We start from the raw sequence: 27,466 nt of genomic DNA, 5'->3' as shown, positions 1-27,466 counted from the left end.
ACATGATATATCCCAAAACATGTTTCATTTTTTACATGCATTCTTTTCAAACTTTGTTTTACTTGAAGCAAGGAAGTGTGAGAGCATTACATAGTTGCTTGTTTTAGTAAAATTGATATCTAATTAAACGTCATTTTATTTTTTCCCTCTTGGCCTTCCAAAAGGACAAATGAACATTTGAAACAATAAGTTTAAATTATATCATTTTTTTCACCTTTTAAAAAGAAACATAAAAATGAAATGTTTTTTTGTTTTGTTTTGTATTTTTGTTATTGTTTTTTTAGGGATACTTAAATTCTTTAAACATTATTATATTTACTTTGTGGCACTTTTGGCTTTCCTTAGAAATCAACTGAAAAATAAATTGTAACTTATTAAAATACGATAAATCTACAACAATTAAATTTAGTTTTCAAAAAATTGTTTCCAGTTGATTTTTTTTATTTGTTTGTCTCATTGTTCGTTCGTTTATTTCATTTCTGAGAGGTTTTGGCGGAGGGAAAAAAAAGGTAGCGTAATGTCCCTTTAACTGGAGCGGACTTGCGGTTCGGGTCCTGAACCTGCCTGTGGAATTTAATCGTTTTTGCCCAGTTGTCTGTGCCGAAGGGGGCAGAACCTCCGAAGCGCAACAACATACCACCAAAACACAAATTGGTCCAAAAATACGGGTATTCAATCTACCAACTGGTGTCGTTTCGGAAGAAACCGACAGAACCGTACCGGAGTCTCCGTGTTCGTAACGGTAAGAAGCGGCCGCCGTAAAAAGGATCAGGTGGATCCTTCCTCTTGTTTTTCTTTCAATAGGCTTTGATGACCGCTTCCCATTCAGTTGGAACTTTGTTTTATTTATTTTATTTTAACTTTTAGGTCCGCGTTGTGTTCGTACTAAGGTGACTGTTCAAGTTGAAAAAAAAAAAAAAAAACACTGTTCGTCGTTTTCTTGTCGGCAATGCTAGCTAGCGATAGCAACTTGTTGCCAGCTATTTCGCGTTCCAGTGAGTAAATTAAATTATAAAGAAAAGTTATTACATTAAAAATTAAATTGTCTGATTACTCTTAATAACCTCACGAGTGAGGATACTTTCGACAAATCTCCCTTGTTGTCGTTTTTGTTTCAACTTTTAGTGTTTGCGTTCTCGGCAGCTTTGTTAGCTTGCTTTTATTTTCATACTAAAGCTCCTTGCAATTCCTTAGTGCATGTCTGTCTATAGAAATATCAATATGCTAATCATAATTGATGATATTTGTTGGTAATTCAAACTTACACAATCAAATTGTATTCATAAATACACACCTTATATTTTACATGAATCTAAATTAAAGAACATTACTTTCTCATTTGTTTACATAATCAGTGTTTACTTTTAAAATGGGGGAAAAATCTGACACACCGGAGGCGTGTTCAGGAGAGTGAGCGATTGCTATCGCTAGCTATCGCTAGCTTCTGAACGGCCAATGATTATTGAGCGCTCGCGTGCCCGAGTAATCACGGGAGAAAGACCGCTTACTTTGATTTCCAACATGGCGTCGACAGTGCAGAAGATGGAGGATCTCACCCTGACGAGTGCTGTTGGCGATGTAATATATCGTCTTACATTGCCTGGTAATGTTTGTGAACAATGCAAGACAGGTATGACCCTTCCACTGCGTTTAGGATAACCTTAACTGTGTCAATATGCGAACTGTCGCTCATATAAGCCAACTCGCTCAAAGCAAGCTGTAGAACGAAATCCATTGTACTGTCGTCGGCCATTTTGGATCAGTAAGGCAATCACAGTGAGCGATTACAAAACGTTCAGCAGTGCGCGGCAAGCGATTAACAAGCGACTACATGTCTGATTACTCTCCTGAACACGCCTCAGTCAACCTCATCCAATTGCTTCCCTTATTAAGTGATTATAAATCTTTCTAACACGCAGAATATCACGAACAGTTTGAGCAATCTATAATGATGTTGTCGTCTGCAGGTTCCTCCGTGAAAAGCGCTATATAAATGCAGATCATTTACCATTGTTACCAGTCACCGAGATGATCCAAATTAGAGCTCAAATGGGCAAGGCAAGAGTTAATAAAATCCGTACAAAAATGGCTTTACAGTGTACACAATTTGAAACGTATAAGATAGATAGATACATTATTCATCCCCGAAGGGAAATTCACATTTCCAGCAGCATCCCTGAGCTGAGAACAGTACAATAATAAAGCCAAAAGAATACAATATACAAATACCCAGTGTGACGTGCAAATGCCCACTGTAGCGTGTTATATAGAGTAACTAAATAGTGCTACACAGAATACATATTGCAGTAAGATTCGGTAATATCCAATGTAGGTGGTGTGGTTTAATGTGGGCCTTTACTCTGCCGGGTGGAGTTAAAGAGCCTCATGGCATGAGGAAGAAAAGATCTCTTCAGTCTGTCCGTAGTACAAGACAGTGGCAGCAGTCTGTCGCTGAAACTGCTCTTCTGTCTGGAGATAATGCTGTGTAGTGGATGCGATGGATTGTCCATGATTGACCTCAGCTTTTTCAGTGCTCGTCTTTCAGCTACTGTTGTTAGGCTGTCCAGCTCTTTGCCAAGATGACAGGTTTGCGGTGAGCATGTTTGACACAAACATTTGACAGACCGATACTTATGATACCGATACTTACTGTTATGATTAAGAATTTCTGGATATGATTAATTGTCACGCAAATTGTCAAAAGTGACCGATATGTTGGCAATTTTTCCCCTTCTGCGTGGGCTCTACCAGGCTGTGCTTGCCAAAGACACACCGCAGTTAATGGTGTCCTTACTACGACCTTAGGGTTGAGGGAACCAACCAACCATGATACTAATAGATATCATTGGACACCTTAATAAAGAAGAGAAATTTAATTAATAGTCAAGAAATCATTATTAACTCAACTTTCTGTTCCTTTTATTAAAACAACAGACCACTTCTTCGGTATTTCAGGGATTAGTGCTGTTGTTCGGTGTAAATAAAAAATGTGTCCAAAATACTGAAGTGATGTTAAAAACAGACCGGGTAGTGAAAACCACACACAGAGAACCAGTGTTGTCTACTTCCATGTGTGCGTCGCTGCACGTTAATGTCTACAGTATTCATTTCATTCAAGGGTGGTAACAAAAGGTGGAGAGAAAAAAAGACTAATCGGGAATTTGAAAACTATTCGCAAATATGGGAAATATTCACAATTCGATGAATATGTCATATTCATGACATTCCTACCAATACCCAAATCTTGACAGTTACTGCTCCCAGTAACCAATAACACTAGTACTCTATTCTTGTTTAGTATTTTATTGCAAGCAAACTAGCTATCTCAAAAGCAATTCAATTTTTGCAGCAAACATATTTTTTTATATTTAATCTGGACTCGTGTCAACAAAGTTACTGTTGGAGTTGCTTTTGTCAAAGTATTCCTTAGTCATTTTTGTGTCATTAGTGTTCTTGGCAACTTTATCAGCTTGAAGATCAATAGGTGTTTGTTGCCGTTTTCCTTTATATTGATACTAAATCAGCTTGTAATGAATTACTTCACATATTTCTCTATAACTAACAATTTAGAAATATATTTGATTATATTTGTTGGCAGTTTAACCGTAGTCAATCAATTTGTATTTAGGTTGGACTAAAATTGCACTTGTCATCATTGATTAAAACTTGTAGTATACAGTGTTTATAATGAGATTGGAAGTGGTACTCCAGGATAACATGCAATAAAATACTGTAAGGGGAAAAAAGAATATTATCATGGATAGGCAAATATTTATATGGTAGTGCTTGTAGACTGGGCTAAAGTTACAGGTGCATCATAACAACAGTGAAATGACATTAGGAGCAACATACTTCCAATATACAACCCCTAGCAAATTGTAGGAAATCACCAGTTTCAGGAAAGCCCTCACTCAGACATTTCATTCTGTAGAAAAAACTCAGATCACAAACATGAAACAATGGCAAGGTGATTCAAAAGTGCAACATATAGGCATTCAGAAACACTAAAAGAAACTAGACAATTGTAATTGTGATTGATCTGGAAGATGATCCCGGGATGTATATATAACCCTGGTTGTTAGCATTATGAGTAAAGTTTTTAACTCAGGAAATGTATTTGTAATTTCTTCGCCCCCCCACACACCCCCGGTACTGGCAAGTTCATTTGAGATCGGCCCACAACCGTTAGCAACAAGGATATGCCTTGTGGAGGTCTAAAAATCACATTCTTGGTAAAAACATAGTAATATCACTGTTATTACACATTACAAAATTTAAAATGTACATGTTCGAAAGGAATGAGCCATTCTATTTGAATTGGCCCATCCGGACTGCATTTAGCCCATTCAATTTGCTGAGTCGTTAGCATGTTAGCATTAGAATAATTTTTCAGCATGAAAAAGTTAGCAATTAGCCCTTAGCATCACTTTTTAGCATGTATCCGTTAGCATAACTCATCAACATGAGTCCACTAGCATAATTTGTAAATATGAAGTCGTTACAATATTTCCATTACCAAAACTTTTTTGCATGAAGACGTTAGCATTTAGCCGTTAGCATCACTTTTTAGCATGTACCAATTAGCATAACTCATCAACATGAGTCCATTAGCATAATTTGTAAATATGAAGTCGTTAGAATATAGCCATTGCCAAAAATTTTTAGCATGAATATGTTAGCATTTAGCCGTTAGCATCACCTTTTAGCATGTACCCATTATCATAACTCATCAACATGTATCCGTTAGCATACTTTGTAAATATGAAGTCTTCAAAATATTGCCATTACCAAAAATTTTTAGCATGAAGAAGTTAGCATTTAGCCGTTAGCATCACTTTTTAGCATGTACCCGTTAGCATAACTCATTAACATGAGTCCATTAGCATAATTTGTAAATATTAAGTTGTTAAAATATAGCCATTACCAAAATTTTTTACTATGAATAAGTTAGCATTGCCGACAGTGTTTACAGCTAGTTTGCGCTAATACTTGGGCTGGCTGTGCCAGACCAACCCTTTGCCGACAGTGTTACAGCTTGCTTGCGCGAATACTTTGGAATTCATCATTTACCCATGGTTAAAGGTAATGTAGGTCGGGCCCCCTCAAGCCACCCTGGACAGTCCCTGATTACTACCTCTGGCAAAGCCCTCGTTTCCAAGGCTACCCATTGAATTGAATGGGCCAATGTATTCCGGATGGGAGATTCTCAAAATACATTAGTCCGGATGGGGACTCTTTTTGGTCTCCGGGGCCCCGCCGTATCGCTTATCCATATTGTCGCTCAAGAGTCCCGGGCCGGAATTTTGGGTATATGAATCGTTGGGCTAGTCCAAAAGCTCTGGGAGGAGTTACCCGACAAACTTTTTTGTCAGAAGATAGATATAGTAACTAAACAATTCCCGTGGCAATTGTAAGAGTTGTGATTGATCTGGCAGATGTTGGTAGAGAACCGGTAGCGCTGAGTTGTTAGCATTATGAGTTAGCATAAAGTTTTTAACTCAGAGAGATGTATTTGTAATTTTTAACTTGGTTCTGTGGGGGGACTTATTTGTGTTATATAGCTACAAATAAGTATTTCAACAGTCAGTAAAATGAATGTCAAACGTTTTCCTGTAGTCTTTCACCAGGTTTGCATACTTTGCAGGAATGATCTTCTTGAGATCAGTCAGGTTTCTGGGCTGTCGCTGAGAAACACGGCGTTTGAGTTCCCTCCAAAGATTTTCGATTGGGTTCAGGCCTGGAGACTGGCTTAGCCATCCTAAAACCTTGCTATGCTTCTTACTCCTTAGTTTTCCTGGCTGTGTGCTTCGGGTCGTTGTCGTGTTGGAAGACCCAGCCACGACCCATGTTCAATGCTCTGACTGAGGGAAGGAGGTTGTCCCCCAACATCTCACGATAGACGGCCCCAGTCATTCTCTCTTTATTGCCGTGCACTCGTCCTGTCCCATGTGCAGTAAAACACCCCCGAAGCATGATGCTACCACCTCCATGCATCGCAGTAGGGGTGGTATTCTTCGGATTGTACTATTCATTCTTCTCCCCCCAAACACACTTAGTTGAATCATTACCGAAAAGTTCTATTTTGGTCTCATCTGACCGCAAAACGTTCTCACATGACTTAAGGTACCAGGAGCCTTGAGATGTGCTGGTTTAAGGAGGGGAACTTTTCATGCCATCCATGATTTCAAATCATGACATCTTAGTGTATTATCTACAGTAACCTTGGAAACGGAGGGCCCAGCTCCCTTCATGTCATTGACCAACTCCTGTCGTGTAGTTCCGGTCTGATTCCTCACTTTTCTTATCTGTTAATATTCTGATCACAATAAAAATATTCCAAGCACGGGACCCTTAGCTTCTGTGGCGGTGTAGGCTATGGTTGAGGTGTGATGCAGGCAGTCCGGTAAAGTTTAGTGTTAGAGTGGCCTGGGTACTCGTTCCTCGAGTTATCAGGTTTTTGTTCCTTTAACATCACTGCAAGCCTTTGCACCAATCGTAAATAAATACAATATAATAGAGGTATTGTATCGGCGACTTGTTTAGAGCTGCACGATTTTGGACAAAAACCTACTTGCGATTTTTTTTTTCCAGACCTGTATTGCAATTTTGATGGGATTTTCAATTTCAAAAGAAAAGTGCATTTCTGTGCTCATTTTGTTTTTAGGGAGAACTTAAACATAGCGACATGCAAACTTACCTCAAGATGACGTCCTTAGAGACTGAGAGTATACGACTGTAATAAAATAACAACTATTGATCCACAAATAAAAACAGAATTGCAATTAAATAAATTGTCTTTATTGTCAGTATACAAAAGGACAACAAAATTGGAGGGCTTCTCCTTTCAGTGTAAGAAAGAGATTTAGTGAGCGGATGGTTAGCTACCTACACGCTAGTAACTGGTAACAGTGACTTCTGCAAGGTCTTTGTGATAATTAAAATACCAGAGTCACAAAGGTAGTGGGTTTCCACGAGTAGTAGCTCCAAGTCGTCTGTTGGTGACTAGCCACGGTCGCCAATTCCCGGACGCAATACAAACCCAGGCAGCACCTACTGGTTATCAGCTTTTCTTTGCGCTTTTCTGTCTTTCCTCAGCGTCCAATTTAATTAAATGAATTTATTTTCAATGTAACGAGCCTCTAAAGCTACGAGCTGTGGTTTTTGTTTTGGTGGCCATTTATGCAAGGGCTGTTTGACTGACTGGCAGCTTACACCAGCAAGTCGTGCAAACATGTCTTGCAAACTTTGCCTCACTTTATGGCAGGGGTCGGGAACCTATGGCTTGCGAGCCATATATGGCTCTTTCTATGAGTATCTGTGGCTCAGAGACAAATTTGATTGCATGCAAAATTTCTCCATCTTGTTCAAAAGTTGAGTTGTCTATCCTGTTCAGGTTCACGCAAAGCCAAACCAAAGCTAAATAATATGGTATTACTTCGCAGTATATATAGGGCACGTTTTTCACTACAATTTACAGTCAAGGTGTCACACAAAAAAAGGGGGGGAAAAAACCTCGTTTTGGCTGTACAACGCTAAAGAATCCTTTATATAAAAGTTCACTATACAATCTGTGTTCAGTGTTCAGATAGCTTATGATGAATCCACAGAACTGTAAATACGCCAAAACACCGGAAGAGAACTTAGTCATTTTGATTGGGTGGGAGGGATGGGTGGAGCTATGCAAAAAGTGCAAGCACTCCCTCCTATCTCTCGCCCTACGCCGTCTGCGCCAAAAGTGAGCTCATCAGGCTCCCTATTTGCAGAATGTTGTGACGTTTTTACACAATAACTGCTTGCATCTGGTTTTGAAACCAATATGTATGAAAAAAAGGGTCAAAAGGAGTTTAACCGATCTTGAGTAATTGCAAGAAAGAGACAAGTTTAAAGTGGTATGTTTGTTGATTTTGGGACAGGGGCTCTGGCATTATTCTCTTTTCATAATTTTTATCAAATCATGAAAAATAAATGTGCTGAAGACTAAGCTTTTGTCTGGGGCGCGGGTTTAGCAATTTAGTAAATTTGTCTCATAATATATGGTGTGGATCTTTCCCAAAATAAAATTAATATTTTTTGCTTTTATGGCTCTTTGAGTCAAAAAGATTCCCGACCCCTGCTTTATGGTGACCTCCATTAAAACCTGCTTCTCATTGCCTGGCGCTGTTAAAACCATGAAATGTGACAATTCTTGTTGGCCAAACACTCCATCACTAGAATATAAACTGTAACTATGAATCACTGAAAAAAACCACTGTGTTTTGCAGTTAGCTTATCGCACTACATTACGGTGATAACGATTAGATTTCGGTTTATTGTGTAGCCCTAATGCAACACATATCGCATAGTTGTGAAAATGCTGTAACAAGGGGCCGAAAAACATATATTGGCGACTTTAAAGGTGTAAGGCGGGGACGCCATATCCCACGGTCTACTGTCTCACTTGGACTTTGGCACATGCTAAACATTTATGTGCGTTACTTTTAAATTGGAAAAAAAACGCTAATAAGTTAGGACTTGCATGCCGTTTTTGTTGCGGCTTTTCCTTCAGACCTGGAACGTTTCATTTACCTTATTAAAGGAAAATGAAAGAAAGAAAAATCTTTCAAATGTCATCACAGTGAAGTTTCGCTCATAAAAAGGGATTCCTTATGTCGAGAGCTGTTGAGCCCACCTAAGTAGGTAAAGATGACAATGGTCAACTTTTTTTCCTCTTGTTGCCATTTCTTGAAAAACTTTACTTTTGTAGCAAATTTTTCCTTCATGTTAATCAAATATACAATTTAACTTTTTGGTTGGCTTTAAGCAATTTTTCGTAGTAAATGAGCCAACACATCTACATGGGTCTTTTTATATTTAAAAGTGACAGATTTATTGTTTCAATTTTTTTATTTAGCCAGTTGAGCTTCCTGCGTGGGTCATCTAAGTATGCAAAAACTAGTGGTCTGTGTGCTGATAAGAGCTGTGATATCAGCAAAAAGAAAAAAACAGCCTGTCCTCACTTATGCTTTGCTAATCTTGGAGCAACTGGAATTCCCGTCGTAGTAATTTGTGTACTGTCCTCTTCATCTTCCTGAAGTGAATTAGTTTACGTTTTGGGCTTGTCATGGGTGACGCTGAAATTTATGTCTCAATGTTTTTTTGTGTGGCACAGCTTACCTCTAAATTCCCACGGTCTCTTTATCTTTGTTTTTCTTTTTAAATTGTTTATCTGTTGTGGGGATTCTGTTCAAGATAATGTTGCTATAGTTAACTGGAGACTCGAGTATTTTCTCTACCTTCCTGGAATAACAATATTAACTTTCTCAATCTGGGTGTTCCATGTTGCTGTTGAATCTACTCAGAAGGACTAAAACTTCTCCGGTGTCTGTGATCCAAAGACACTGATGTTAATATTAGTTTTGTTTTTTTCAGCTAAACTAAATGAATAATCTATAAATTCAACGCATGCTGGTTGAGTATTACAAGAGCAATTTATAAAAGTTCAGGTAATGACTGCTGCTGAGACTTATTCAGAAGCCGTCTTGTGTTGACTTTTCATTAAGATTGGCCAGAAACGCTTCATACGTTTTTTTTTTTTTATTTCACATTCACATTCGCTTTTAAGGCTTGTCGCATGATAACATCACTATATTAAATCACCTGAAAAGAAACAATGGAAGACTGGTGGAAGCCACGGGCTTGCTTATAGGACACCCATTCCCGAAATAACTTTGGACGCATCTTCTATCAAGAATTTCAACAGTTATTTCAGAAATTATCACATGGTTTAAATCAGGATATATCGATATATATTGTCCATTTTCTCAGTTTTTTTCCGCCCCTCATCCTTTTTTTTACTCTCTAGCTTCAATACAGTCCATAAAACCTGGTACAAATGCAGGACTGTCTCAGAAAATTATAATATTGTAATCTATTTTTCTTTTTTTCTGTACTACAATTACAATAAAGAAAAATGTCCAACATGTGAAGACTTAAATATACCGTTTTACCATATCATGAAAATTTATACCGTTGGCTCTAATCCATCATCGGCAAAATTAAAATCATAAAAGGCTTTCAGTATTTCAGTTGATTTGCAAAGAATCCAGAGGTATGACCTAGCTGAAGTCGAAGGTTTTATAGTAATGAGTGGATTTGTTTGACCTACACTCAGAATGTGTAGCTAAGTACCAAATTTACGTTGTTTCGTTATTTTTCAGCTCACGAACAATGTTATTATTTTTTTTCCCTACAGTAGATCCCAGGTACAGTAAGACCTCGTTTAACGCGGTTAATGGGGACTAAAACCACCCGCGATAACTGAAAATCCGCGAAGTAGCGGCGCACCTTCCAAAAAAAAAAATTAAATTTTTTTTTTAATTATTATTTTTTTTTAGACCCGGTTAATGGGGACCGAAACCACCCGCAAAAATTGAAAATCTGCGAAGTAGCGACGACCCTTCAAAAAGAACAAAAAAAACCTCATCTCATCTCATTATCTACACCGCTTATCCTTATTAGGGTGACGCCGTGTCCGCCGAACTCGCTCCGTCGCGTGGCCCGGGAGTATAATTCATCCATCCATCCATCCATTATCTGCACCGCTTATCCTCAGTAGGGTCGCGGGGGTGCTGGAGCCCATCCCAGCCATCTTCGGGCAGTGGGCAGGGAACACCCTGAACTGGTTGCCAGCCAGTTGCAGGGCACACAGGGACAGACAATTTGCTCGCGCATTCACACCTAGGGACAATTTGGACCAGCCAATTAACCTGACATGCATGTTTTTGGAATGTGGGAGGAAACCGGAGTGCCCGGAGGAAACCCAGGCAAGCACGGGGAGAACATGCAAACTCTGCACAGGAAGATTGGTAGCTGGATTTGAACCCATGACCTCAGAACTGTGCCGCACACTCGCTAACCACTGCTCCGCCGTGCTGCCCAAGTATAAGTCAATTTATTTTCATTTATCACCACTTCTCACATGGTTGAATAAGAGGGAGAAGAAAAGACTGTAAGATTAAGGTAGGGTGAGGCTTGATAGTCCAATGTCCGGGTCGTTTGCATCTGATATTATGCATAACTGAGAGATGGCTCAGGTCAATTTGACGCAGCCTTATATTAAATGTTCTACAGTAAACAATTAAGGAAGTCCCTACAGATTATTTAACGCATGCACAGCAATAAATCCCCAAAGTCTTAACAAACATTGATGAGCAGTGGGTACAACTTTGTTGTCTTTGACTTCTTTCCTGATGATCTCCTAAACCTTTCGTTACTAACATTTGTATTATGTGTATTTGGCCTCTAGCAATAAAAGCCGGCATCGAGAGCAGGAACAGTCGGGCACAACTTCATCACAGAGCCTCAATGGCCACACAACTTTTCCTGCAGCTCCTGGTATTACTGTGTTTCCTCGAGGAACAAGTACCCAGGCCACTGTAACACAAAAATTTCCCGGACTGCCCGCATCATACCTCAGCCACAGCCTGCGCCACCACACCTCAGGGTCCCGTACTTGGATTATTATTATTGTCATCAGAATATTAATTGGGGTCTTTTTTTAGACTGTAAACCTTCTTTTTATGTACGCAGATCTCTCCCGGGGGGATGGATGAAACTGACACTTTTCGATTAAAGCGCTACAATGATGACACTGTTTCCCTCGTTCCCTCCATGACTGAGTCCATCATAGTTGAAGGTTTGTTGACTTTATTTCGTTTATTGTGTGACTGAAAAACATTCACCTTTTTTTTTTTTTTTTTTTGAAAAATAAATACGTTTTATGGCACATTTTATGAAAAAGGGATTAGATTTGCCTATTTGCTGACTGTTTGGAGTAACGACTCATCTTTTAAATGCTTACATTCAGGCAATAATCCTATTGGAAGCAGAATATTGGATTTCTGGAGCAATCCAAATGAATTGGTTTTATGACTAGAGATAAACGAATAACCTCATAAACATGCCGTTTGCGAATATTCCGATGACAAGGGCGAGGTCACGAGACAAATAGACGTTTTTTTTACGCATTTATCTTTTGACATTATATAAAGGAGCATTTAATTCATGTGACTCTCACCAAGTTCAACAAAGTACTGCGCTTGCTTGCCCCTAAAGTGAGCCCCTGTGTCCCCTGTGGTCACAAGATGTGGTTATACGTGGGTAGCCAAAAACAGCCTATATATATTGATAGATAAAACTGTTGGCATCCACTAGTTATAGGTAGATTTTCACCTTAGTTACAGAAAATAAAATGGAAATGTCCTGAAGAAATCGACCAATACACATGAGGCTCTTTTAGCGAGTAAGCTGGAGTCTGTATGTTTCATTCCGTACTGACTATATTTTCCAGAATTTGCAACACAAAATTATCCAGACAAGGGACACTCTGTGTTTGCATAGACAAGCCGATACCTTGAATGCGTATCAAGCACAAGTAATCACAAAATGAAAGGTCTAATCGGGAACCTATGGCTCTTTCATTGAGTAAATATGCCTTGCGGACCATATATGGGTCTTTCATTGAGTAAATATGACTCGCGGACCATATGTGGCTCTTTCATTGAGTAAATATGGCTCGCGAACCTATGGCTCTTTCATTGAGTATATATGGCTCTCGAACTTTATATGGCTCTTTCGTTGAGTAAATATGGCTCTTGAACCTTATATGGCTCTTTCGTTGAGTAAATATGGCTCTCGAACCTTATATGGCTCTTTCGTTGAGTAAATATGGCTCTCGAACCTTTTATGGCTCTTTCGTTCAATACATAGGGCTCGTGATCCATATATGGCTCTCATTAAGTACATATGGCCCGCGATCCATATATGGCTCTCTCGTTAAGTACATATGGCTCGCAAGCCATATATGGCTTTTTCATTGACTATATATGGCCTCAGGGACAAAATGAAACGTGTACAACTAATTCATATATTGTTAAATGTAGAGCCGACTGCTGCACATGTGATGCCAAGACAATATTGAACCGTAAAGGGTTTGGTCTAGCATATTTAGGACACAATATTAACAACAGTTAACAGACTCTGATGTGGCTGTAAAACACTAAATAAGTTATCTTTTTGGAAGCTCATTACAACAATCTATGTTCATCTTTGAGACACTTTATGACGAAAAGCTACAGATCCAACTTTGACCGAAAACCAACTCCTTACCTATAAACCGTAACAAAGCACCAGGGGTAATTTGATTGGATGAGTGGTAGGAATGGGCGGACCTATAAAGAGGGCGTGTACACTTTTTTTCTTGCACAGAGCCTTCTAATCTAAAATTAGATAAACTGGTATCCTTGTTTGCTGTATTTTCTGACATTTTTACAAAAATAACTTTGCTTGCACCTTGTTTTGAAATCATTATTTAGGACAAATAATTATAATGAGCCTATACACTCTAAAGAGGCTGTCTAGTCAAGTCACATTTATTTGTATGTCCATTAATCACAAAATGTCTCAGGACTGCACAGGCCACAATTACACCATCCCCTCATCTAAAACCAACATGCGGGCAAGGAAAAACTCTAAACCTCAACATGAGGGAATTAAGAAACCTTATAAAGAGGCCTCACAACTGCGGGAGGGAGACACATTTTAAGTGGTTTATATATATGTTGATATGGGACACAGGCTGTGGCATTATTATTATAATTTTATAGATTTTATTTAATCATCAAACATCCCACAGTGTATTAAAAGGAACTGAAGAATTAGCTAGAGAGTGGGTTTCTTGGTTTGGTTGAATATTGACTTAAAATATTAATGGTGTGGCTCTTTTAAAAACATTTTTTTGTTTTTTCTTTTATGGCTCTTTGGGTCCAAAAGGTTCCCTGACCTCTGTCCTGAACACAACCATTCAAGTTGGAAAACTTAGGTGGATTAATATGTTCTCATTCATAATCGCAACACTGGCAGATTATTGCTTGCATGAAAATGTAACAACAAGAAGACTCATTTTTTTTCTCATTTTTCCCAGATGATCACTATGCTGCAGTGCGAGCTGATCTTGAGTGTGATGCGCAGGACCTGGAAGCAGAGTCCTGGAGTTGGGCAGTCGACCCACAGTTTGTTAAGAGACACTCAAAAGAGGCTGTGAAGAGACAGGATGTCATTTATGGTCTGTCTGTTTGAATGCACTCTGTTTAAAACTGACTCAAACAATACAAAACATACTGCTATTAGGTCATTACAATAACAGTCAAGCTTCTGGATTAACTCAAAACCGAAGAGTGAGAAGCAGTGTTGAAAACAAATATTTCTCAATCATTGTCTTGTTTGTCAATGTGAAATGGCCTGACTGCAGACAATAGAGCTTCATGTTTAACCAGAATCGAATCGACATTGCCATGTGACGTAGTGCGATTGTGTAATTGCATACCACCCCGTTTCTTTACAAGGATTTATAGACTGCAAACCTAACAAAGCTCCCCAGAAGAGGGCGCTGTAAACTTAAATTTATTCTCTGTAAGATTCACATGAAATCTTAAACCAAGACGCGGGAAGAGGTAAGAGAGATGATTCAGGTATATGATGATGGTGGGGATTTACAGCTCCTGCAAAGAATGGCGAGCCGTGTTTGTGGTTCAAGCGGGGTAGTTGGCTGTGAAAAGGCAAAGCCTAGTTGGGCCTGCTCTTCTGCTAAGTCAGGGGTCGAGAACCTATGGCTCACGAGCCATATATGGCTCTTTCTGTGAGTAAATGTGGCTCAGAGACAAATTTGATTGCATGCAAATTTTCTCCATCTCTTTCAAAACATGAGCTATTAATCCTGTTCAGACATGGCATTATTCTCTTTTTATTTTATTTTTTTAATTTATTTTATTTTTATCAAATTATGAAAAATAAATGTGCTGAAGACTAAGCATTTTTTCTGGGGCGCGGGTTTAGCAATTTAGTAAATTTGTCTTATAATATATGGTGTGGCTTTTTCCGAAAATAAAATTTATATATTTTGCTTTTATGGCTCTTTGAGTCAAAAAGGTTCCCGACCCCTGTGCTAAGTCATTGCCTGGGAGGTTACATGCTGATAACCATATCAGCTGTATAGGTTTTATAGGGGGGAAGGCCGCAATATAAAATTTAATGGAGAGGATGGAGGGGTCTGAGATATGAGAGATGGCGAGGGCTTGGAGGAGGTACTTTATTTCTCATAAAACGTGTATGATATGATGCCATGAGTGTTTTTATACTTTTCCCCACTAATAACCGACTCCACTCATTGTCATGCATTCAAGGGTTTAAGTACTTATGAAAATAAAAAAAATAAAAATAGCACAGATAATGCACCTTTCTTTTAAAATCGAAAATTGCATCGAAATTGCAAAACTGGTCTGAAAAAAAATCGCAATTAGGTTTTTTCTTAAAATCGTGCAGCCCTAGTAAACAACACAGAATGTGTTATTGGCACAGCTAATATTTAGAAAAAAATGATTGTCATATGTCAATTTCTTTGACAGAGCTGATGCAGACGGAAATGCACCACGTGCGAACACTGAAGATAATGCTTCGTGTTTACACCAAAGAGTTGAGGAAAAACCTTCAGATGGACTTGAGCCGACTGGAATGTCTTTTCCCGCGCTTGGAAAACATCCTGGAGATGCACACACATTTTTTGTCCTGCCTTAAAGAACGCCGGCGAGAGAGCATTGTTTCACCTGCAAAGGGAAACTACACAGTGGAAAGCATAGCTGACATATTGATTGCACAAGTAAAGAAAGGACATGAAAAGACAAACACGTTTCTATTTTTTGTTTTTTGTTGGTTTTTTTTTGTTTCTAATTTGCTCCATAAAACCTTCCAGTTTTCAGGTGACGCAGGTGAGAAGATGAAGGACAGCTACGGCGATTTTTGCAGTCACCACACGGAGGCTGTCAGTTACTATAAATAATATAATAATAATAATAATAATTTCCTTGTATTGTCATTCTGTGTAACAATGTACACAGAACGAAATGTCGATTGCACCTGACCCGTTGTAGCGAGCCGATGCAGCCGCAGCCAACAGAGGGCGCCGCCGACCACTTTTTAAGTCTTAGGAATGACTCGGCCGGGGCGCGAACCCGAACCTCCCAGTCTCAAAGCGGGCGCCTTACCATCTAGGCTACTGAGAACAGATGCAGACGAACAAAAGATTCCACAGCATCATACGGGTGAGACAACTAAATAATTTCCGGGTTTTATATCAAATAATCAGGAATGCACTAAAATGAAAATTAGGAGCCAAAACCAAAAAATAGTAAATGCTCTGACTCACTAATAAATATAATAATATTTATATAATCAATATAAGATAATAAATATCTGACAGGCATATTAATGGATCATGGGTCTTTTTTTAGTTTTATATGCATTTCTAATATCACAACTTATCTTGTTGTTATTATGTTGCAACTATGTTATAAGCAGATTAATTATTGGAAGTAGGGTTAAATATACTCTGTCAACTACTAAAAAAAAAATCGTTGACTAGAAAATCATAATGACCCAGCAATAGAGAGAAATTTCCAAAACAGTTCGTCAGACACCTCAGCTATCCTAAGGGGCCGCCACCCTGGTGCCCGGAGGCACATCATTGGAGACTCCAGTTCTAGAAGCTGATTCTTACTGTTTCACGTATTCAATTGTCATGAAACAACACAGAAGGTAAGTACATAATTTTTTATGTATTTTAGCTTTTAATAGACAGAAAAGTGAATAGTGACAATAAAACTGATGTAGGGAGAGATTAATGATGACTGATGATGATGACGATGAGGGCTTGCATCGGTAACCGGTTCTAATTTGGAATCTGTTCCGCTGTCAAACGATTCCTTGGAATCAGTAGTAAAATTCAATTTTGCTTGCACTATCAATCCCGCCAGGGCTGCGGTGCGAACATAGCAAACAAACACACCCCAATGCAGGATCAGGTGACGTCGATCTACGTGCTATTTGTTGTCGCTGCTCGACCAATCATCAGCTACAGAGATGTCGCCGGCAGTCAACGTTCTAAGGTGTGGCTGTATTTCACTCAAATAGACGATGCAGGAGTATGCCATACATGCAAAAACGCCAACTCGGCGAAAGGGGGTAAGACCACCAACATGCTTAAACATCTGGCTGGCCAACATGACATCAAACTGAAAGAATGCACCGTGTTTGAGGCGCTCCGACGACACAAGGACAGTGTAGCCACAGCAGATAAATAACGTAGCTAGCCTGCTAACTGTTAGCTACGTTAGCCAAACGTTAGCTAGCTACGTTAGCCAAGTTTAGTCGTGACATGAGGTTTGTTTTCTAAAAAGACTGCCTTGGAGGAACTGTTTGAAGAATAGGACTCTGAGCTTCTGTCCCTGCAAGGAACCGTCCCCACTGTGCCCATGGCCGAGAAGGTGGAACAAAAAGTCCAGCTCTACAGAAGCCTGGCCTGCATCCCCACCAAGAATGACGCCGCACAGTGGTGGTGGGAAAAGAGAGACACTATGCCGCTGCTGTCGGGTCTGGCTGCGACCTATCTTTGTGTCCAGGCGTCCTCTACCCCAAGTCAGAGGGTGTTTTCCACAGCTGAAGACACATTACGCCAGAAAGATCTAGCCCCCTTGCTGACAAAGCTGACCAGCTAATTTAAAGAAAAAAGAATGGTTAATTTTCTAATTTCCTTTCGCAGAATTGTTTGTCCTCATTCATGATGTTCTGATATTCTTACTGGATACATGACTTATAATTGATCTCAGGTATTGCATTACTTTAAGTTGAACTCTTACTGAATTGTGATTAATATTGTTTATTCAGAACTTAATGTTCCTGTCCTACTGCCTATACCAGCCCATCTTTAAATCATTTTTATATTAATAAAACCCTTTGTACTATATCTGTAGTCACATAGTGCTTATTTTTCCGCAGTGAGAATCGATAAGGAATTGGATCGATAAGCAGGGATCGTTAAGGAATCAGAATCGCTAAAACCTCATCAATACACAGCCCTAGCGGTAGTTGGTGCTGTCTAATGCAACAAATGAGTCACTGTCTCATATTTTCCAAAGCAAAATAATAATAGTCAAAAACTTTCGCCGTACATCGCTTAAAACCAGACATTTTACTTCAGGCATAAATGTATTGAATAACAAACACAAATATGTGTTTATGAAAGAAGCTACTAAACTTTAGTGAGTCAGCTCCGTAATGTTAGGATGTAAGTAGCAGCAAAAGTTCAGCAAGCTGCTAAAGAAAAAAGCGTGGAAAAAAACCCACAAACCTTTGAGAAAATCTAATATTGCTAAAACTTGTGTTGTTTCAGTTTTATTTCATTTTTATTTCATCAAAACTGAAAATGCACTTAAGGTCATTTCTGGACCTTAAAAAAATCCCCATCCCCAAATATTAACCTTGTGTTTGGTTATTGTCTTTTGTTGTCTCAGAAAATCGGCAACCTGTCCATTGTGCGAAGGTTAGGAATTCCTGAGTGTATTCTGCTTGTAACTCAGCGCATCACCAAATACCCAGCACTTGTGGAGCGCATCCTGCACAGCACTGAAGGTCTGGTCATATTAATTTTCTTCATACAAGAATAGAATTGTCTTTTTTTTCCCATTGGTCAGGATGTACAGTAGATTGTTCTCAGCAAGATTAGATGTTGCACTACATGATAAACATGTAATAAAAGACTTAAAAAAAAAACGAAAATAAGATTAAAAAGTAAAGGATACTAGGATGTATAAGCAATATTTATGAGGTATTTCTTCTAGACTGTCCTAAATTGTTAGTACATCTGAAAATAGTGCATCTGGCAATGTCCCTTAGACTGGGCAGTGAGAATCCCATCATTTTTGGGGCTGGGTTGATGACTAATTCTCAACATAAAGTTTGTTTTATTTGTTTTATTTTTTTCCAGAGGGCACTGAAGAGCACATGGAGCTTACCCGTGCACTAGGCTTGATTAAAGACACAATCGTTCAAGTCGACTCATTGGTCAACCTTCATGAGAAAACGTGTCGCCTTCGAGAAATACACAGCAAGATGGAGCCGAAGGTGCTTGGCAAAATCAAAGACGGCCGAGTGTTTCATAGGGGAGATTTGGCGCAAGGTCGACGACGTCTTCTGCTCGAGGGTACAATCAATTGGAAAGCTGCATCTGGCAGACTCAAAGGTTAGATGGGAACACCATGAAGAAACTTTTTTTTCTTCAACTCATTCTGTTATTTTACCCCTCAAAGATATTCTTGCAGTTCTCCTTTCTGATGTGTTGCTGCTGCTACAAGAGAAAGATCAGCGATATGTTTTTGCGGCCGTGGTGAGTCAATTAATACTTTTATTTATACATAATTTAATTTGAGCATAACCTGATTCATTTTCTTGTGATTTTTATTCCATCTAGGACAACAAGCCATCCGTCATCTCTCTTCAGAAGTTGATTGTTCGGGAGGTGGCCCACGCAGAGAGAGCTATGTTTCTGATCTGCGCATCCTCCAATGAGCCAGAGATGTACGAGATCCACACGGCCTCCAAGGAAGAAAGAAACACTTGGATGACACAAATACGGCAAGCTGTCGAGAGGTAGCCATTTAGTCCAATGTAGCTGTGAAAGTGTAGTCCAATGGTGATAATTACGGACTTTGGTCCTGTTCTTAGCTGCCCTCGTAATGAAGAGAGGCTCTTCAGTGAGGAGGAGGAATATCGGGCATCAAGGTTGAAGGATTTTCAAGGTACAGACATCCAAGTAACTGAAAAAAATGCTTTGGAGTTGAGCCAAAAAACATCCAAAGAGTAAAAAGGCGTCCACCCAAGAGCCTTCTTAAAAAGAAAAAAATGTTTTGCTACCACCTTGTGGGAGTAAGAGAAATTACAACTCTTTTTAAAGGAATCATGTATATACAGTGAAGAAAACAGTATTTGAACACCCTGCTATTTTGCTATTTCCCCCACTTAGAAATCATGGACGGGTCTGACATTTGCATCGTAGGTGCATGTCCACTGTGAGAGAAAAAAAGAAAAATCCAGCACTCACATTTTTTAACAATGTATTTGTGTGATACAGCTGCAAATAAGTATTTGAACACCTGTGTATCATCTTCTGACCCTAAAATACCTGTTAGTTTGCTCATTAGAAGTCCTTCTGCACTCCATGTATCATCCTGAATTAGATGCACCTGTTTTAGGTTTATAGCTGCATAAAGAACCCTATCCACCCCATACAATCAGTAAAACTAACTTGTAACATGGTGAAACCCAAAGAGCTGCCCAAAGACAGCAGAGACAAAATTGTACACCTCCACAAGGCTGGAAAAGGGCCACGGGGAAATTGCCATGCAACTTGGGCAAACAAGGTCCTCTGTTGAAGCTAAACATGATGGTCAATCTCAATCGGAGTGGAGCCCCATGCAAGATATCACATCGTGGGGTCTCAATGATTCTAAGAAAGGTGAGGAATCAGCCCGGAACTACACGACAGGAGTTGGTCAGTGTCCACAAGAGCTGGGACCACTGTTTCCAAGGTTGCTGTAGGTAATAAACTAAGACGTCATGATTTGAAATCATGCATGGCTTGAAAGGTTCCCCTGCTTAAACAGCACATGTCAAGGCCCGTCTTAAGTTTGCAAATGACCATTTGGATGATACAGAGGAGTCATAGGAGAAAGGTTTGTGGTCGGATGAGACTAAAATAGAACTTTTTGGTCATAATTCCACTTAGCGTGTTTGGAGGAAGAAGAATGAAGAGTATAATCCAAAGAACACCATCCCTCCTGTGAAAATAATGCATTGTAATTTCTGGATGTTTCTTTTTAATTTATCCCTCTCACAGTGGACATGCACCTACGATAAAAATTTCAGATCCCTCCGTGATTTCCAAGTGGGAAAAATAGCAAAATAGCAGTGTATTCAAATACCTATTCTTCACTGCATATATATAAATATATATATATATATATATATATAATCTATATGTATATATATATAATCTATATGTACTGTAAAATCCGGACTATAGAGCGCACCTGATTATAAGCCGCACCCATTAAAACTTGTGACACGATCACAAGTTTAACCCAGACCAGGCTGTTAGTTCCACAATTGTGATTTTGTAGAGGTTTATTGTTCTATATTCTTTAGCAATTATCCATTATCCGTTATCGGTCAAATCATGATACACTACAAAGCCAATAGGCCGAGACACTTGCTCCCAGCCAAGAGGCTGAGTCAAGGTCCTAGCCTCCTAACCTCCTACCGACACAATTCAAAAGTCAATAGTACACAATCCTAGAACCACAGTCGGCATCATGAATGGAAAATGATACCCGTAATTAACGTATGATGCAGACTTGTAAAGTCCGGGTCCTGTTGAAAGTAATCCAAGGAAACAAAATGTATATTTCCAAAGTTACTTTTTTCCCAAATGTTCAGCCCTGCGGCTTATCCAGTGAAGCGGCCAATTTATGGAATTTTTCTAACGGCCACCTGCGGCGCTAGAATATAAAAGGTAAGATTAAGACCAGTAGAATATGGGCGCCAAGAAAGACTGCAACTTCTAAGTTTAAGCATACATTGTCTGTAAAGTTAAGGTACGTTCCGATAATGAGGAAGACGCCCTTGATGGCGATAGTTATGAGGAGGAAGTTGAGGACGATCTTCCGTGAATTTCACAATTACGGGATGTTTTTTTTTTTTAACAGGCACGTTTGATACATTGCGAGCGTGATCCTACTACCAGTGTTGGTACCTTTCAAAGGCACGGTTTGGGATGAAAGTTATATTATTATTATTATTATTAAAGCTTTGAAAACTCTCTCGGTATACCGTCTTTCTTCGTAAATATGTGTAACCATGTATAATATGTATTTGCAACTGTATATTTTTGTAATGTATTTATTTTTGAGATTTATTCTGTTATGTGTTCTACGGACGAATCAAAAAGAAAGGGCGGAGCACACGCGGGCTAATGGGATTTGGGGTAAAGCTGAGTTACCGGTAGATCTGTCTCTTGTCGCAGCGGACAATAGTGGGTATATATTTTTCCCACCCTTAACTTTGGAAATATACATTTCGTTTCCTTGGATTACTTTCAACGGGTCCTGGACTTTACAAGTCTGCATCATACGTTAATTACGGGTATCATTTTCCATTCATGATGCCAGCTATGACTCTAGAATTGCATTCGCACTGATTGCTGCGTGGCTCTGTGGCTGGGAGCTTGACTCTGCCTCTTGGCTGAGAGCAAGTGTTTCAGCCTCTTGGCTTTGTAGTGTATTATGATTTGACCGATAATTGATAAAGAATATAGAACAATAAACCTTGCAAAATCCCCCCCAACAAAAAAAGGTGTACAGGAATCCGAGTTAATTGATTTCTATTTTTATCCTAGAATGTTTGAGCCAGCAGGATGCGGTGATTGTCCAAGCACTTTCCGAGAAACTGCAACTTTTTGCCAAGATGGCAGAATCTGTGCCAGGTGTGGAGGACACAGCTACCTGTTCCAAGCTTCTTTTAAGAGGCGACGGCTCAGATCTCAAGCTGGGGGAGTCGTTGCTTAAAGGAACCATCACTGATGGTAAAGCACTGCTCTAAGTAAACTCTTAAACGCATTCCCCAACGTGAAATTCATGTTGTGGCAAGATGTGAAGCAAAACGTTCTCCCTGTGTCAAACCAGTGGAAGATCTCCAAAATTTGCTCCAATCTGGTGCAAGGTATGCCTTTCTGTCATCACAGAAAATTGAAGGGAACAGCTCTGGAATCCTACCCAGGAGGGCAGAGACCTTTGGGGGCTATGACAGCAGCCCCAACTTCCTCACTAAAAGTGAGTCTAAAGCACTTCAAGTCCTGAGGAAGCTGCATTTCTAATGTGTTGTACTAAAGTGCACCTTGTGCAATCAAAAAACTTTTAAATTATTAATAAAGTATCATATAGGAGTGGGGCTATCTATGTGCTTATTATGTGGTTCTTAATGTCTATTTTGTCTTGTGTTTTTTTTTTTTTTTTGTTAATGTCTGTGGCTGGCCGCTTTTCTGCCAGGCAATATGAAGAAGAACCTTTCCGGCAAGTCCAGAAACCAAGACCGGAGCCAGCGGGCCAGCTCTGACCCCCAACTTAAAGATCTCTGTGGCAGCCGAACTGTGGAGCAGACCGTAGGTCTTAAAGTGCAACAAAAATAATTTCTTCCTCTCCTAACATTTAACGGCACACAGCATTGTGTTGCGTTTATGCAATCAAATAAAGGCTTTCCAACCCAGGAAAGCAAGATTTATGATTCTAGCATGCATGGTTCAAAAGTTATTGTCATTATTAAATGATTGCTTTTTCGGACGTTTTAGGCTCAGAGAAGTGCAAAAATGGGCTTTCCAGCCTGCAAGTCACACTTTTATGAAAACTTGCATAACTCAAAAACTTGAGCTTTTTTCACCAAATCTGCACTAAATATAGAAAATTCAGAAGATTTCCAACCTAGAAAAGCAAGAATTATGATTCTAGCATGCATGGTTCCAAAGTTATTGTCATTATTAAATGATTGCTTTTTCGGACGTTTCAGGCGCAGATAAGCTTAAAAATGGGCTTTCCAGCCTGCAAGTCACACTTTTATGAAAACTTGCATAACTCAAAAAGTTGAGCTTTTTTCACCAAATCTGCACTAAATATAGAAAATTCAGAAGATTTCCAACCCAGGAAAGCAAGAATTATGATTCTAGCATGCATGGTTCAAAAGTTATTGTCATTATTAAATGATTGCTTTTTTCGGACGTTTCAGGCGCAGATAAGCTTAAAAATGGGCTTTCCAGCCTGCAAGTCACACTTTTATGAAAACTTTCATAACTCAAAAAGTTGAGCTTTTTTCACCAAATCTGCACTAAATATAGAAAATTCAGAAGATTTCCAACCCAGGAAAGCAAGATTTATGATTCTAGCATGCATGGTTCAAAAGTTATTGTCATTATTAAATGATTGCTTTTTCGGACGTTTTAGGCGCAGATAAGCTTAAAAATGGGCTTTCCAGCCTGCAAGTCACACTTTTATGAAAACTTGCATAACTCAAAAAGTTGAGCTTTTTTCACCAAATCTGCACTAAATATAGAAAATTCAGAAGATTTCCAACCTAGAAAAGCAAGAATTATGATTCTAGCATGCATGGTTCCAAAGTTATTGTCATTATTAAATGATTGCTTTTTCGGACGTTTCAGGCGCAGATAAGCTTAAAAATGGGCTTTCCAGCCTGCAAGTCACACTTTTATGAAAACTTGCATAACTCAAAAAGTTGAGCTTTTTTCACCAAATCTGCACTAAATATAGAAAATTCAGAAGATTTCCAACCCAGGAAAGCAAGAATTATGATTCTAGCATGCATGGTTCAAAAGTTATTGTCATTATTAAATGATTGCTTTTTCGGACGTTTCAGGCGCAGATAAGCTTAAAAATGGGCTTTCCAGCCTGCAAGTCACACTTTTATGAAAACTTGCATAACTCAAAAAGTTGAGCTTTTTTCACCAAATCTGCACTAAATATAGAAAATTCAGAAGATTTCCAACCCAGGAAAGCAAGATTTATGATTCTAGCATGCATGGTTCAAAAGTTATTGTCATTATTAAATGATTGCTTTTTCGGACGTTTTAGGCTCAGAGAAGTGCAAAAATGGGCTTTCCAGCCTGCAAGTCACACTTTTATGAAAACTTGCATAACTCAAAAACTTGAGCTTTTTTCACCAAATCTGCACTAAATATAGAAAATTCAGAAGATTTCCAACCTAGAAAAGCAAGAATTATGATTCTAGCATGCATGGTTCCAAAGTTATTGTCATTATTAAATGATTGCTTTTTCGGACGTTTCAGGCGCAGATAAGCTTAAAAATGGGCTTTCCAGCCTGCAAGTCACACTTTTATGAAAACTTGCATAACTCAAAAAGTTGAGCTTTTTTCACCAAATCTGCACTAAATATAGAAAATTCAGAAGATTTCCAACCCAGGAAAGCAAGAATTATGATTCTAGCATGCATGGTTCAAAAGTTATTGTCATTATTAAATGATTGCTTTTTCGGACGTTTCAGGCGCAGATAAGCTTAAAAATGGGCTTTCCAGCCTGCAAGTCACACTTTTATGAAAACTTGCATAACTCAAAAAGTTGAGCTTTTTTCACCAAATCTGCACTAAATATAGAAAATTCAGAAGATTTCCAACCCAGGAAAGCAAGATTTATGATTCTAGCATGCATGGTTCAAAAGTTATTGTCATTATTAAATGATTGCTTTTTCGGACGTTTTAGGCTCAGAGAAGTGCAAAAATGGGCTTTCCAGCCTGCAAGTCACACTTTTATGAAAACTTGCATAACTCAAAAACTTGAGCTTTTTTCACCAAATCTGCACTAAATATAGAAAATTCAGAAGATTTCCAACCTAGAAAAGCAAGAATTATGATTCTAGCATGCATGGTTCCAAAGTTATTGTCATTATTAAATGATTGCTTTTCGGACGTTTCAGGCGCAGATAAGCTTAAAATGGGCTTTCCAGCCTGCAAGTCACACTTTTATGAAAACTTGCATAACTCAAAAAGTTGAGCTTTTTTCACCAAATCTGCACTAAATATAGAAAATTCAGAAGATTTCCAACCCAGAAAGCAAGAATTATGATTCTAGCATGCATGGTTCAAAAGTTATTGTCATTATTAAATGATTGCTTTTTCGGACGTTTCAGGCGCAGATAAGCTTAAAAATGGCTTTCCAGCCTGCAAGTCACACTTTTATGAAAACTTGCATAACTCAAAAAGTTGAGCTTTTTCACCAAATCTGCACTAAATATAGAAAATTCAGAAGATTCCAACCCAGGAAAGCAAGATTTATGATTCTAGCATGCATGGTTCAAAGTTATTGTCATTATTAAATGATTGCTTTTTCGGACGTTTTAGGCTCAGAGAAGTGCAAAAATGGGCTTTCCAGCCTGCAAGTCACACTTTTATGAAAACTTGCATAACTCAAAAACTTGAGCTTTTTTCACCAAATCTGCACTAAATATAGAAAATTCAGAAGATTTCCAACCTAGAAAAGCAAGAATTATGATTCTAGCATGCATGGTTCCAAAGTTATTGTCATTATTAAATGATTGCTTTTTCGGACGTTTCAGGCGCAGATAAGCTTAAAAATGGGCTTTCCAGCCTGCAAGTCACACTTTTATGAAAACTTGCATAACTCAAAAAGTTGAGCTTTTTTCACCAATCTGCACTAAATATAGAAAATTCAGAAGATTTCCAACCCAGGAAAGCAAGAATTATGATTCTAGCATGCATGGTTCAAAAGTTATTGTCATTATTAAATGATTGCTTTTTCGGACGTTTCAGGCGCAGATAAGCTTAAAAATGGGCTTTCCAGCCTGCAAGTCACACTTTTATGAAAACTTGCATAACTCAAAAAGTTGAGCTTTTTTCACCAAATCTGCACTAAATATAGAAAATTCAGAAGATTTCCAACCCAGGAAAGCAAGATTTATGATTCTAGCATGCATGGTTCAAAAGTTATTGTCATTATTAAATGATTGCTTTTCGGACGTTTTAGGCTCAGAGAAGTGCAAAAATGGGCTTTCCAGCCTGCAAGTCACACTTTTATGAAAACTTGCATAACTCAAAAACTTGAGCTTTTTTCACCAAATCTGCACTAAATATAGAAAATTCAGAAGATTTCCAACCTAGAAAAGCAAGAATTATGATTCTAGCATGCATGGTTCCAAAGTTATTGTCATTATTAAATGATTGCTTTTTCGGACGTTTCAGGCGCAGATAAGCTTAAAAATGGGCTTTCCAGCCTGCAAGTCACACTTTTATGAAAACTTGCATAACTCAAAAAGTTGAGCTTTTTTCACCAAATCTGCACTAAATATAGAAAATTCAGAAGATTTCCAACCCAGGAAAGCAAGAATTATGATTCTAGCATGCATGGTTCAAAAGTTATTGTCATTATTAAATGATTGCTTTTTCGGACGTTTCAGGCGCAGATAAGCTTAAAAATGGGCTTTCCAGCCTGCAAGTCACACTTTTATGAAAACTTGCATAACTCAAAAAGTTGAGCTTTTTTCACCAAATCTGCACTAAATATAGAAAATTCAGAAGATTTCCAACCAGGAAAGCAAGATTTATGATTCTAGCATGCATGGTTCAAAAGTTATTGTCATTATTAAATGATTGCTTTTTCGGACGTTTTAGGCTCAGAGAAGTGCAAAAATGGGCTTTCCAGCCTGCAAGTCACACTTTTATGAAAACTTGCATAACTCAAAAACTTGAGCTTTTTTCACCAAATCTGCACTAAATATAGAAAATTCAGAAGATTTCCAACCTAGAAAAGCAAGAATTATGATTCTAGCATGCATGGTTCCAAAGTTATTGTCATTATTAAATGATTGCTTTTTCGGACGTTTCAGGCGCAGATAAGCTTAAAAATGGGCTTTCCAGCCTGCAAGTCACACTTTTATGAAAACTTGCATAACTCAAAAAGTTGAGCTTTTTTCACCAAATCTGCACTAAATATAGAAAATTCAGAAGATT

The 27,466-nt window shown here is 38.6% G+C and overlaps 1 protein-coding gene across 1 annotated transcript; it reads left to right on the top strand.

Moving 5' to 3' along the window:
* Positions 1–510: 510 nt before the first annotated feature.
* On the top strand, positions 511–23,207 carry LOC148345679 (rho guanine nucleotide exchange factor 18-like). The gene is made up of 15 exons (XM_088325859.1): positions 511–742; positions 11,285–11,482; positions 11,569–11,674; positions 13,961–14,101; positions 15,441–15,691; positions 15,785–15,867; positions 16,091–16,133; positions 18,381–18,498; positions 18,854–19,108; positions 19,176–19,252; positions 19,337–19,515; positions 19,591–19,664; positions 22,319–22,504; positions 22,605–22,751; positions 22,968–23,207. Exons 3-15 carry the CDS (start codon positions 11,584–11,586, stop codon positions 23,105–23,107), a joined length of 1,785 nt encoding a protein of 594 aa, XP_088181985.1. The 5' UTR covers positions 511–742; positions 11,285–11,482; positions 11,569–11,583; the 3' UTR covers positions 23,108–23,207.
* The last annotated feature ends 4,259 nt before the right edge of the window (positions 23,208–27,466 follow it).

The sequence above is a fragment of the Urocampus carinirostris genome, unplaced genomic scaffold (genome assembly GCF_059441175.1).
Source record: "Urocampus carinirostris isolate Australia breed hairy pipefish unplaced genomic scaffold, RoL_Ucar_1.0 HiC_scaffold_34, whole genome shotgun sequence".
Taxonomy (NCBI): Eukaryota; Metazoa; Chordata; class Actinopteri; order Syngnathiformes; family Syngnathidae; genus Urocampus; species Urocampus carinirostris.
The sequence above is the reverse complement of the archived record's forward strand: the minus strand, read 5'-3'. Positions and strand labels throughout refer to the sequence as shown.

What these genes read in the sequence shown, in the direction of transcription:
- LOC148345679 (XM_088325859.1), top strand. Translation starts at nt 11,584, where the DNA reads ATGGATGAAACTGACACTTTTCGATTAAAGCGCTACAATGATGACACT. An exon ending in GATTCCACAGCATCATACGG is followed by an intron (nt 16,134 to 18,380) that starts GTGAGACAACTA and finishes TTGTTGTCTCAG; the next exon opens with AAAATCGGCAACCTGTCCAT. An exon ending in CATCCTGCACAGCACTGAAG is followed by an intron (nt 18,499 to 18,853) that starts GTCTGGTCATAT and finishes ATTTTTTTCCAG; the next exon opens with AGGGCACTGAAGAGCACATG.